The 12,476-nt window shown below is 34.9% G+C and overlaps 1 protein-coding gene across 3 annotated transcripts in view; it reads right to left on the bottom strand.

Annotated features, from left to right (window-relative positions):
* Nucleotides 1–12,476, bottom strand: part of PSME4 (proteasome activator subunit 4) — a 103,994-nt gene that overhangs the window by 39,035 nt on the left and 52,483 nt on the right. For all 3 annotated transcript variants that reach the window (XM_047069964.1, XM_047069962.1, XM_047069965.1), the window contains exons 21-24: nucleotides 5,243–5,298; nucleotides 4,160–4,216; nucleotides 3,902–3,957; nucleotides 3,710–3,808 (exon numbers count right to left, since the gene is read on the bottom strand). In XM_047069964.1, the coding sequence (XP_046925920.1) occupies nucleotides 3,710–3,808; nucleotides 3,902–3,957; nucleotides 4,160–4,216; nucleotides 5,243–5,298 (268 nt within the window). The remainder of the gene's footprint in view (nucleotides 1–3,709; nucleotides 3,809–3,901; nucleotides 3,958–4,159; nucleotides 4,217–5,242; nucleotides 5,299–12,476) is intronic.

Here is a 12,476-nt window from a genome sequence, read left to right on the forward strand (position 1 = left end):
AAAAGGAAATCAAAGGCATCAAAATTGGCAAAGATGAAGTCAAGCTTTCGCTTTTTGCAGATGACATGATATTATACATGGAAAATCCGATAGACTCCACCAAAAGTCTGCTAGAACTGATACATGAATTCAGCAAAGTTGCAGGATACAAAATCAATGTACAGAAATCAGTTGCATTCTTATACACTAACAATGAAGCAACAGAAAGACAAATAAAGAAACTGATCCCATTCACAATTGCACCAAGAAGCATAAAATACCTAGGAATAAATCTAACCAAAGATGTAAAGGATCTGTATGCTGAAAACTATAGAAAGCTTATGAAGGTAATTGAAGAAGATTTAAAGAAATGGAAAGACATTCCCTGCTCATGGATTGGAAAAATAAATATTGTCAAAATGTCAATACCACCCAAAGCTATCTACACATTCAATGCAATCCCAATCAAAATTGCACCAGCATTCTTCTCGAAACTAGAACAAGCAATCCTAAAATTCATATGGAACCACAAAAGGCCCCGAATAGCCAAAGGAATTTTGAAGAAGAAGACCAAAGCAGGAGGCATCACAATCCCAGACTTCAGCCTCTACTACAAAGCTGTCATCATCAAGACAGCATGGTATTGGCACAAAAACAGACACACGGACCAATGGAATAGAATAGAAACCCCAGAACTAGACCCACAAACATATGGCCAACTCATCTTTGACAAAGCAGGAAAGAACATCCAATGGAAAAAAGACAGCCTCTTTAACAAATGGTGTTGGGAGAACTGGACAGCAACATGCAGAAGGTTGAAACTAGACCACTTTCTCACACCATTTACAAAAATAAACTCAAAATGGATAAAGGACCTAAATGTGAGACAGGAAACCATCAGAACCTTAGAGGAGAAAGCAGGAAAAGACCTCTCTGACCTCAGCCGTAGCAATCTCTTACTCGACACATCCCCAAAGGCAAGGGAATTAAAAGCAAAAGTGAATTACTGGGACCTTATGAAGATAAAAAGCTTCTGCACAGCAAAGGAAACAACCAACAAAACTAAAAGGCAACCAACGGAATGGGAAAAGATATTTGCAAATGACATATCGGACAAAGGGCTAGTATCTAGAATCTATAAAGAGCTCACCAAACTCCACACCCGAAAAACAAATAACCCAGTGAAGAAATGGGCAGAAAACATGAATAGACACTTCTCTAAAGAAGACATCCAGATGGCCAACAGGCACATGAAAAGATGTTCAGCGTCGCTCCTTATCAGGGAAATACAAATCAAAACCACACTCAGGTATCACCTCACGCCAGTCAGAGTGGCCAAAATGAACAAATCAGGAGACTATAGATGCTGGAGAGGATGTGGAGAAACGGGAACCCTCTTGCACTGTTGGTGGGAATGCAAATTGGTGCAGCCGCTCTGGAAAGCAGTGTGGAGGTTCCTCAGAAAATTAAAAATAGACCTACCCTATGACCCAGCAATAGCACTGCTAGGAATCTACCCAAGGGATACAGGAGTACTGATGCATAGGGGCACTTGTACCCCAATGTTCATAGCAGCACTCTCAACAATAGCCAAATTATGGAAAGAGCCTAAATGTCCATCAACTGATGAATGGATAAAGAAATTGTGGTTTATATACACAATGGAATACTACGTGGCAATGAGAAAAAATGAAATATGGCCTTTTGTAGCAACGTGGATGGAACTGGAGAGTGTGATGCTAAGTGAAATAAGCCATACAGAGAAAGACAGATACCATATGGTTTCACTCTTATGTGGATCCTGAGAAACTTAACAGGAACCCATGGGGGAGGGGAAGGAAAAAAAAAAAAAGGACGTTAGAGTGGGAGAGAGCCAAAGCATAAGAGACTGTTAAAAACTGAGAACAAACTGAGGGTTGATGGGGGGTGGGAGGGAGGGGAGGGTGGGTGATGGGTATTGAGGAGGGCACCTTTTGGGATGAGCACTGGGTGTTGTATGGAAACCAATTTGTCAATAAACTTCATAAAAAAAAAAAAAAAAAAAAAAAAAAAAAGAAAAATTAGTGCAGTAAAGGTCCATGGTGGCTGGTGGGTAATAGAGGAATTTCATTTATTCTAAGTGATCAGGCTTATATTCAAAGATACTATTTCAGTTAATTTTATGGCTAATAGGAGAAATATTACCCCGCCCCCCGCCCCTTTTGAAGAAATATCCCCTTTAAATGGGTCATCCAACACTGTGTTTTTCTCTGGTAGTTTATTAACGGATCCATGCGTGGGAAAGGAACTAAGCTGGTCCTTATTCAGTCAAATACTGAAAAGTATAAAATCAGACTACTAAGAAAATTGCTTGACCCTGTTACATTTATACATAGCCTTTCCAGGTTAACTGTGTATGTTTACTACAGAAATTAGTATCTGTTATTTTTCTAAGAATTATCTTTTACGTTCTCCCCTACCACCCTACCTTCCACCTGCTCACTAACGGCAAATGGCTGGAACTCAAAGATTGCTCCTCTTTCATACCTTCTTCTCACTAGTCATTAAGTCCCCACAATTTCTTCTTTTTCAAAACACCTTATTTGCATCCCAATGCCACTGACTTGATTCAGGTTGTGTTTTTCCATCTGGACTGTTTATAATAGTTTAACTGTCCTGCCTGCTTACAGTCTTAATTTCCTATTGCTTATTTTTCACAGTGATGACAGAGCTTTTCAAAGTTCATTGAATTCATTTTAATTTTGATTGATCAAAGACTGGTCTTTCCAATATTCAAATCAGATCTACCTGAGAAATTTTAATGACTCCCCCAATGCTGAATATAAAACTGAAGCACTTTCTTGGGATGAAACTATAAACGACCTTGTTACCTCATGCCATTCTGTTCACTAGCCACTGTTCTCCAAAGCATGCCATGTTTGTTTGTTTCCCTGCCCTATTTTTTTTTTAATTTTTTTAAGATTTATTTATTTTTGAGACAGAGAGAGACAGAGCATGACCGGGGGAGGGTCAGAGAGAGAGGGAGACACAGAATCCAAAACAGGCTCCAGGCTCTGAGCGGTCAGCACAGAGCCTGATGCGGGGCTTGAACTCACGGACGGGACTGTGAGATCATGACCTGAGCCGAAGTCGGACGCTCAACCGACTGAGCCACCCAGGCGCCCCTCCCTGCCCTATTTTACATGCCATTCCTTCCAATAATGTACGTAGCGACCTTTGCCTAAGTAACACATTCCTACAACCTTTTTAGACTCAAATTCAATAAAAGTCTCCCACAGAAGAACACTGCTGTCAAGGTCAAAGGGCTGGCTTAAGTATTCTTTCTTCCAAATTCTCGAAAAGCTTGTACTGAGGTCTGGAGTGCAAAAATAACATAAGACATATTTTTCTGAGATCTCCATAAAGTGAGATGCTTTAAATTCATGCCTGTGGACAATTCCTCCTATCTTTTATTCCCTCAAGTTGTTACACAGCAGCCTGCCAAGTTATCACACTCCAAATACCCAGTAAGAGTTCAGAGACTCATGGAAATTCACAGAAGAGTTTATATCAGGAAAACATTTTTCTACAATCCTTCTGATTATACCACGATACAATATTTGAAAATCTACTATTTTTACGCATAGGGAAACTTCATGTGTATGTTGAGCAATCGCTAGATCAAGCGGCTACATCAATATTATACACATTTTAAAAAATTAATTCAGAGTTTGTAGGTGAAAATACTGACCCGATTTTCCATTGATTTCTTTACTAGGTTAAAGCTTTTCCAACGAGAGTCAAATTCATGCTTGTGAGATCCTTGGAACTGCAAAAGGTCTCCAATAACCTGTGTCAAAGAATTTTAAATTTTACATTTACAAGTGATCATGTCAAACCTCGTCACATTAATAATCATGCACCTACTAAAGGATAACTGTACCTTTATGATAAGAAACAAAGACTTGGTATCATCCTCTGAATTGTTAAGTATGTGGTCTATAATAAAAGAAGAAGGATTTTGTTTAAAATATTTGGAATTACTACAAGAATACTGATATATCAGTTAGGAATCTATTAGTTAAGAAAAAAAATACTACCTTATATTCTCTTTAGAATTTAGATAAAGTAAAAGCACATACGCTACAAAATGCCTAAATATTTATTAGTAAAAATAAGTTAAAAGCATACATGTACTTACTGAGAAGTTTCCTTATGACCCTAGCAATTGCTTCTCGGTGGTTCTCTCTGGATAGATCTATTTTTTAGAAAATGAGACAAGGCATTTTAGACACACCGAATGCTCCCCAGAATGCTGAAGCTTCTATCAAGTTTATGTCAGGAATAAATAATGTATCATGGAAAAAAACCAAATGGGTCTGCCTTTTATCACAGTTGGATTAGTGTCTAGGCATGATCCAGAGTAACTTTTAAAACCTTCACATTTACAAAGACCTGCTTATAAAACTTTATTGGGCAGTAAAGGAGGAGGGAGAAAAAAAACCACTTTGCCAATATTTCAAAGGCTCTAGACACTAAGTAGTGATCATAAATGCGTAGGATTCTCTAATTGGTTAGGGGTAACCCAAATCAAGCAAACAAAAATTACACCTTAGCAATTAATTCCACTGTTAATCCAGCAATAAGGAAATGTGCTAAATTTCTATTAATGTTAGATTCAGAACATTAAATTAACACGTTTTACATACTTATATGAAATTTAATTCACTATGACAGGAAGACACAAAGATCATTAGAATAAAGGTTGTACTATTCCTACATTCACATCAAATATAAAGTATCAGTTCTAAATCAATTCTCAACATAAATGCACATGACTAGATATGAAAAACTGCCTTTGCACACAGAAAGCATCCAAATATTGGGGAGCCTGGGTGGCTCAGTCAGTTAAGCATTCAACTCTTGACTTTGGTTCAGGTCATGATCTCATGGTTCACGGGATTGAGCCCTGCGTTGGGCTCTGTCCTGACAGCACGGAACCTGGTTGGGACTCTTTCTCCCTCTCTCTCTGGTCCTTCCCCACTCCCTCTCACAAGTAAATAAGAAAGCATCCAAACGTTTATCTTTTATTGACTTTTCTTGTATAAATAAATTTCCAGTTTCTCTAGGAAAAGCAAAGACAGCTATTATAGTTAACTAATATTCATTTTATATGGAAAAAAGACTAGGAAAATTCTAATGACACATTATTCCATGTTAATTATTATAGAGTAACTGACCAAAATTCTCCCCATAAAACTTATTCAGATCAGAATTTACATACCGTATTCAAGTCCAGTATACAACTTTGTCTCTTCCAAGGACACCATACTTGGTACCCTGTATAAAAACAAGAGTGCTTGCATTTATTAATAATACCAATAAGAAGGATGAAAGGGAAAAGTGTCATTGCTAGAATGTTTAAATCAAAACAAAGATGATGCTTTTTTAATAAACACATTTCTCATCTTCAATACTTCAACTCTTTACTCTAACCTTCTGAAGATTAATGCTATCTGTTTCAGTAAGGACAATATTAATTCATCTTAAAGAAAATGTTAATTAATGACTTTATGGGGGAAAATTCACCACCCAAATAAACAAACAATATTTAATATTCAAGTGTAAAAGCTTAAATCTGATGATAAACATTTACACATTTATCCAAAGAAAAGTAGGCTTTATAATGGTATAATAAAGGTTAAAACTAGACACCAAAAACTCAAGTTTTACTAAAGAATATACAGCTGACAAGCTTCTTTAAATAATCATTACCCTTCCCCTTAAAACCACCCACAATGATCTCTCCTAACACCTGCAGTAAAATGCCACTACTTCTGTTGAAAAACGATCAGATATAAAAACACTGCGTTTCCTAAATAAAGACCTGCCACAAAGAATTATGTTACCAGAACCAGACCTAGCTACTTAAACTCATCAAACAATTAAAAGCCACTGTTAAGGTATGTAAGAACAGATTTTACTAGGGAATATAAATCTTTATATTTGAAATCTAAATTTTCTTCAATGAAAAATATTTTCAACATTTAATTTCAAAATACGTATCAATTCAATGACTTTTTATAAACAAAAAGATAATACTTTCTAAGAGGAAGAGCATAGGCACAAATGCCAAGGGAACATGGGGTAAGCATATCCAACACAAAGCTAATTAGTAATAAACAGAAATCTTATAGTGATTACTCCTCATTCATGAACTACACATCACTTGTCATGAAGAAAAAACTAACCTTAAATCAACATACCCCTGTCTATATTGTATTTTTTAAACTTGAGTTAAGCAAGTTATCTCTATCTTAATATTTGGTAGTTACGAATTCTGGGATTTGTCTAAGTGGGCAATAATATTAAGATTAATAAACTGCCAATTATTTTACTATGTTCCTCACTAGCAATACTGTTTGTGTTTCAAACCAAGCCTAATAAATCACAATTATATACTTTTTAAATTTGTCTTTTATTTTTTTAACGTTTATTTTTGAGAGGGGGGAGAGAGTGCGCACTAGCGCAAGTGGGGAAGCAGAGGGAGAGAATTTTCAGCAGGCTCCACACTGTCAGCGCAGAGCGCAGTGTGGGGCTTGTACTCACGAACCATGAGATCGTGACCTGAACCAGTATCAGGAGTCAGACGCTCAACCGAGTGAGCCACCCAGGCACCCCAGAATGGTTATATCTTATAACATAAAATACGAATTTGCTTTTCAGAGACTCAAGTTCAAATTCAGATTCATAAAATTTGTGTTTTCATCCTATAAAGCTTCAACCTTTGGCAACATCTTGCAAACTGGAACATTCTGTAAAATTGTGTGTGATTAAATAATATATATGTATCCAAAATCCAGTCAGTTAAAACTAGAATCATATTCCTTTACAATGAAGGAGTCCAACATCTCTACTGAAATTAGATTTCACCACCAAAGAGAAAAAGACTGTGCTCAGGCACTAAGCATAAAACATAAGACCATCCCCCACTCCCCCATCCTTCCTTTCCTGTTACAGCACAGGAAATGTTTGCCATAAGCAATCACATGAGAGCTGATGTCTCCTCACTGCTGCTATATAAACATCAGTAGCTTTGTAAAGTAAGAATGCTCTTGTACCTTACCTGTCTGTACCTAATACCAAATAATATTGAACCAAGCAAGCATTTTAACTAGTCATAAAATTCTTCTTACAAATAACATAAAAAAGCAATAACCCTAACTATCAAACAAACAAACTAACAAACAAACAAACAAAAAAAGACTATTAGTTGGGAATTTGCAATGTTTTGCTTGTATGCATTTCTGACTCTAGTAATGGCAGTATAATCACATTCAAAAACAAGTCTCATGTAAGAGCCCTGATGCTAACCTTTAAAATTCCTGTGTCATTCTGAACTGTTACCCTACTAGAAAATCTGAAGAAATATTATCACTGATTACAAGTGTTTTAAAATATCTCAACCTGTACGGAATTTTGAAATATTAAGAAGTACATTTAAATAAAATCAGCTTAGGCTTTTACTTTTGAAACCTGAATTAAAACACATCTTTCCTATCTTAAGTGTACAAAAGGCATCTGGTCAGACATGTATTTCAGCTTTATTTGTTCTGATCCATCACAAATTCCTTCTACCTTTCTTTACCTAAGATTCTGTTTTAATAGATGTCTTCTTCTCTAACAAACTAATTAAACTCTGATTGGATTGACAGGTTTTACACTAAATGTTTCTCAGAAGTGTAAATACATATTTATACAAAATATTTACTCTGGTCTTTAGAAGAATAATTACCTAAAAGAAATCTCTATCCACTACCCAAGTAATACTGTGATTGTATCTTTTTGTGGCCACACTAAGTATATATGTACTGCCCTGTACTTTGACACTGAAAACTGCTCTTGCCATTTTTAGTTACTTACACAATCTTAGAGGAGGAGCATATTTAAAGTGACAATAGCACTTACAGATGTGCGTTCTGATTTAAAGCTATAGTAGCAATATGTATAATTTAAATCAAATACCATCACTACCCCAACCCACATGAAATTCATTCTTTTCTTCTTGGTGCATTTTACAAACAATCATAATTTGACCTCAAGAACCAAATAAAAGTCTGACAAAAATTCCAACACAACATATTATAAATAATACCATTTACACAACAATAATAAAGTTAAATCAGCTTCAAAGCACTAGACAGCACAAGGTCACCACCTCATTTATAAGAAAATGCGTTCAATATTTGTGCCACTAAAAAAGAAAAAAAAAAAAAAAAAAAACCTAGAAATTTTCAACAGCCATGTTATTTGTACCACTAGATGGCAATCTTCTCCAGATCGGATTAGAGTAGAACTATGAAAACAATCACTGGTGGGAGAGAGGGTGGTGAAAAAGGAAGAAATGACTAATAAAAGAAAAACAAAATATACAATGCTTATCAGATATGCAAACGAAGGCTAGGTGAACTGTCATGAAACAAGTACAAACAATAATTTTTTTCTGTAGGTGAAAGAACAGCCTACTCTTCCCAACAATCCCCCCCATCATGAAAGCAAACATAAAAAGTATAAAAACCAAGCCACTAATACACAAAGATTTTTTTTTTTCCCTTTCAAGGTTACAAGTGTTTCACAAGAAACAATTGGCCCATTTCTGTGTTCTGTTGTCCATTTCAGTCCTAGGCATCAGTAATAGCTATGAACACAAATGAAAAGCTGGCTCTTACTCTACCATGGGAATTAAAGGTTGCTAGGTTTAAAATTAACTCTGAGCAAAAGAGCTATTTCCACGTCTGACACACAAGCTTTTAAAAATCAATGAAAACAGTCAGAAGGTGAAATAAGGAGAAAACAGGGTTACTCACCGTGGAGTAGTAACTGTTTCCTTTCCTGTGTGCAGCTCCCCCAGCAGAGCTGGGTAGTTTCCTGGAGGTGCCAAGAGAGGTTAGCTAGCCCTGCCCCTCATCGCAGAACAACACATCCTTTCACATATTAATGAAATGGTCTCAACTTAAATATGAAGTTTTCTTTGACTGAGAAGTTAGTAAAAGCTGAGATCCTAAGAATGGTTTAACTAAGAATGACTTAACAGATCTATCAGAGGAAAGGGGGCACAAAGTAAAGAAGAAATATCTCAGATGAAAAATGGTGACTCCTCTACCTTGAGTAACCCTGTTTTTATAGATGTTAGTTTTTTGCATCCTGTGATAGCTGGTTAGACCTAAAAGATTATAAAGAGTGGACTGCAAAAGGAGAAATTAATGACGATTTGAGGATTAAAGGCAAATGTCCAACATTCCTGTGTGACCCTGCAAAGATATAATCCAACTTCCACATCTATAAAGGTAGAACTAGGAGTATAAACTATACCACACATATTTCTATTAAGTCATTAACTAAAGGTTCCAACAGCAAAATAGAGAGGTTCCATTTGAAGATTAATTCAGCAACCTTGGTACCTAACAAAACTGCCCAAAATTCAAATTGCTCTAAAGAAATTTACCCTTCATTACTCTCAAGGGACCTTTTACCCATCCTTTGAAACTGTAAAATTTATAATAAATACAAGATATTTAGTAACCTTACACTGCCAAAGGCCAAAAAGTACGATGAAGATACCATTAGGTATATCATTTACTTTATACCTAGGACAATCAAGTCACCTAAGATTTTATGTTTTGTCAGTCTCTAATACAATGCACAGAAAACTGGTTTTCACATCTAGCAGCCATTTACTTGAACAATGGGATTCTAAGACTATGCCATATATTCTATCAGGAACTAAGATCAGGAAAACTCAGAACTGAACCAAGTTCCCAGTTTCTCATTATTGCAATTTTCTAGAAGACAAATACTACTAGTCCACGTGCAAAGCTAATTTAATAATGAAAGATCTGATGAAAAAAATTAAGTAGCCGGACCGTTTTACCTAACTGAGTTTTATATAAGAAAAATATAAGATTAATTTTAAAGAAAGAATTGGGTTGGTAGGTGCTTCCAAAAACTGGTCTGGTATTTCAGAAAATATACCATGTCCCACAATACCACAGCCAAAGTGTTTGTTATTAACAAGAGTGATTTCCTCAGGCATCTTAGGCATCTAACTAATTCATCACAATTATACCTTTCCTTTTCTCCCCTACCTGGTATTTGCCTCTGTTTCTTATAGAGACTTGCTGCTATAATCTCCAAGAATTATGCTACAGATATTCTTCCTTCACACTAGGCAGTGTGGTTTATTATCACAAAACAATGGCATCATCAACTGAAATTATTTGACTAGTTTTTTCTTTTTCTTTTTTTTTAAAGTTTTATTTATTTAAGTAATTTCTACACCCAACATGGGGCTCACACTTATGACCCTGAGATCAAGAGTCAGCATGTTCCTCTGAATGAGCTAGCCAGGCACTCTGATTAGTTTTTTTCAAATCAATTTACATTTAAGAAATCTTAACAATTACAGACCCATATTAGAATAAGAATTTTTTAAATTTATAAAGCTAACTTTATGATACTTCAGTGACAACTAATTTGCTATGTGCAAAAAAAGCTGAAATGTTAAACAAAATAAATGTAAAAAGTCCTATGCTGTCAAAATTAAAATTTCAGATGAAGGAGACACCAGACAGAAATTGGTTTTAAAGGGAAGGATTCTGTTAAGAATTATTTAAAAGCCTTTATAAGACTTTATAAACCCCCTCTTCTGGCAATTCAAAGGCCAAGGGCTGCTCATTAATCTTTGATTCTACTTTGTATAATCATTATCCCTGCCTACATATATGTATGTAACTATTACGTATATATATAAAGGGACCTAAAAATGTATATCACTCAATGATTAAAACAAATTAAGTTTCGTTCTGTATTTTATTTCATTAAGTATTATTAAATATACCAGAAAACATTTCATATTTATACTAAATATAAATTTTTTATTACTTCATTATCTTTTAGGGTATTAAAATTTCACTCTGAAAGTGAAAATTCTGAAACACAAAACTTTCTAGTTTAATTATCTTTCCTTCTCAATTTTTCTGGGAAAAACCTACAAAGATGCTCAAGATCCATTTTAAGGCTTATCATGTCTAATAATATAGGCAAACAGTCTACTTATTTCTATTCCATGGCATTCATAAAATGTTAACAACATGGTATTCTTCTCTTTATTGAAAATGCATTTCATTATATACAAACCTAATTGGTTTTATCATAACCAAAATATGGAACTTCTGTCCTGATGTGCACTTAGTTCAAAGGATAAAGACCTTCCTTCGATTCCCTGTCACAGTGCACATGGCACATGTGCATACTGATATGAACTGCACAGAAACCTGTCAGTCTCCTGACTGGACCCTTCAGCAGTGCATCCTCAGGATAACTCAATACTAAAAATCTGCTAATCATATATACAGAAGATACATGCTTTTGCTCTTAGATAAATTATTGGATTAAACTACCATATTTCTCAAAGTCAACATGTTATAGAAGAACTCAATTTACTGATGTAATAAATCTGTTATATATGAAGTAGGTTTTTAGCATGCCAAAAGAGTTAAATTCTTACTATATTACATACTGCTAAGATCATCAGGAAAATCAAAACCATTTCCATAGGTCTCTCATTTTTAAATACTGTTTAAAATCAATCTCTCTTAACAAAAATGAATTTTGGTAAAACTGCCCTTAGATCAAACTATAATACTGATGAAAACCAAAAGTGCTTTAAAAGAACTCAGCAAATTCCTAGACAAACTTAAAACACATTTCCTTACCTGAGATGACCCTACTTCTCCCTCTTAAATCTAATTAGCAATCTAAAGTTCAATGCCTAGGAACAGTTTTTAAAGGAAATTAAATGGGAATCATGAGAAAGCAGGACTCCAAGCAATGATTATACAAAATATGTGAAACACAAGCAAGCCAACCACTCCTTGAAGTGTTTAAGAATTTTGTTGCAAATCAACAAATTCCTCCCTTTGTGTTTTTTGAGGGGCAGGGGTTACTTACTTGTTTTTATGGGATTTTCATGAACTTGCTCAGCAAGGAGATGTTGATGTTGAGAAAAAATGATCTAAGGCAGTATAATGACACTAGATCTGAAACTAGCATCTATCTACTTAATAACTGAGCTAGAGTTATTTTTCTATTATTTTCTATTAATCAGTTATTGCTGATTTCATTTAAACTCAATTTTTTCAACTTACATGGTTGCACTAACAATGGACTAAATAAAGACATTCATTCACAATAGTTATAGTCTGAAAAGCACTTAAAATCAGAAAAGCAACTTAGTAGAATTTAAAAGCTCAAAATAACACTCAACAAATTTTTATGTAAAAACACGCAGATTTTTCCAGTAAAATCCTTAATGAACAGTGATTGCTGACCAAAAAAAGGAATTTTTTTTTAAAGAGCATTTTATCTTAACTCAGAAACTACAGGATGAACTTAGTATCAATATTTTTAAACCGATTAACAATGAAAATTATCCTACAATGGTATCACATGAAAAACTG

Source organism: Lynx rufus, unplaced genomic scaffold (genome assembly GCF_022079265.1).
Source record: "Lynx rufus isolate CCGP_SWC_20201006 ecotype Redwood Valley unplaced genomic scaffold, mLynRuf1.p SCAF_8, whole genome shotgun sequence".
NCBI lineage: Eukaryota > Metazoa > Chordata > Mammalia > Carnivora > Felidae > Lynx > Lynx rufus.